The sequence below is a fragment of the Eurypyga helias genome, unplaced genomic scaffold (assembly GCF_000690775.1).
Source record: "Eurypyga helias isolate BGI_N326 unplaced genomic scaffold, ASM69077v1 scaffold28445, whole genome shotgun sequence".
In the NCBI taxonomy this organism is placed as follows: domain Eukaryota; kingdom Metazoa; phylum Chordata; class Aves; order Eurypygiformes; family Eurypygidae; genus Eurypyga; species Eurypyga helias.
Window position 1 is genome coordinate 1 of NW_010253816.1, and position 1,548 is coordinate 1,548.

At 59.5% G+C, this 1,548-nt stretch overlaps 1 protein-coding gene across 1 annotated transcript in view; it reads right to left on the minus strand.

Moving 5' to 3' along the window:
- Positions 1-936: 936 nt before the first annotated feature.
- Positions 937-1,548, minus strand: part of CERS1 (ceramide synthase 1) — a 4,693-nt gene continuing 4,081 nt past the window's right edge. Inside the window, exon 6 of the mRNA XM_010152801.1 lies at positions 937-1,229. Within this exon, the coding sequence (XP_010151103.1) occupies positions 1,187-1,229 (43 nt within the window). The 3' untranslated portion in view covers positions 937-1,186. The remainder of the gene's footprint in view (positions 1,230-1,548) is intronic.

A 1,548-nucleotide genomic window follows, 5' to 3' on the forward strand; every position in this document is an offset into this window, starting at 1 on the left:
CGAGGGAGGAGGTGACAGATCCCTGGGACAGTTCCCATCAGCCCAAGTCACATTCTGCTTTCTGTTTACTGCAGAACCTTCTCCGTGGCTCACACAATGAGCCTGGAGTTGAAGCCATATCACAGACCAAACAAAAAAAAAAACCAGAAATTAAACTCCCCCTGACACCTGGAATTAATGCCCTGGATCCCCCCTCCACTGCCTGTTACCCCTCCGCTTCCCAGGGAGCACAGAGGAGCCGTGGGTCCTGGCCCTGTGAGAGGAGAGCAATGGGAGTCTTGGTCTGAGGGGCTGTAAAATCCACAGAGACCCATCCCAGCCTGGAGACCCAGCAAGGCTCCGGGCCGGTGCTGCCTGGAAAACCAACACGGGGAGCAGGAGCTGTTTGTTCTTTATGTGAGCAAGCAGGCGAGCGTCCGGAGATCCCTCAGCCGGGGACCCGCCAGACCAGCACTGGCTTTTGCAGCACCTACAAGACTTACAGAGGTTTTTTAAGCAAATTACACCTCCTGGCCCTCATCCGGCAGGACAGGCGCTTGGCATAATGCTCCAGGGCTGTGTTTCCAGGCAGATCTGCTCACGGGAACCGTGCTGTGCCTGCAGATGTATGTGGGCAGCTCTGTGTGAGTGACCCCTCCCGCGGAGGAAGGCTCAGAGGTGCACCGCAGCCCCTCTCAAGTCCCTGCCTGGCAGCTAGAGATGAGCTGGCTCTGGGCTCCCTTTGCCCGGGACGGCGATGCCAACGGAGGACGTTCCCCTCCCCAGGCTGATGCTGGCTCAGAGGACCCTCCAAGGGTGCTGTGGACGGGTCGGTGAGAGGCTCCAATGATAACGACAGTGGAAATCACACAGGGATGGAGAAGAGCCGAGGGACGGAGGGACAGGAGAAAGACCGGGGGACCTAAAGCCAGCTCCAAATCCTACCTGCACCACCAAAGCCACCAGCCCCTCAGCTGACCCCGCACGGGCTGGTGACAGAAAGCACATCGGCATCGGGTGAAGCCTGGTCACCGGGAAACCCCAGGAGGGGCCTGATCCTGTCAGTGGCATCTCTTCCCCGGCTCCGGGCAGGGGATGAAGGGGTGTCGGGGGTGAAGTTCTCCTTGTGCCTTTCATTTGCTGGGTTTGAGTGTCGGGTCCTGGGTCAGCCCCCAGATCCAGCCGGGCTGCGGCAGCCGTGCGTCCCTTACAACCGCTTGTCTTTCACAAGTCCATTCTTCAGGTGCACCCTGTGAGGAGAGCACAGGACACTGAGCCTTGGCTCCGCACCGACTCTCCCTCCCTCACTTGCACAAATCGCTACCGAGCTCAGACCTGTCGTGACAGCTCAGACCAGTCGGCCCTGTGGGACCCAGCACCCTCCCAGACTTTGTGCTCGCCACGTCGAGCGCGGGCGCTGCTCAGAGGGAACAGCCTCAAGCAAAGGGCCAGTCCTGCACGGTGAGCAGGGGAAGGGGTGGGTGAGGATTCACGGGACAGAAGGATGGATAGACACACCACAATCATGGAATCACAGAACGGTTTGGGTGGGAAGGGACCTTAAAGATC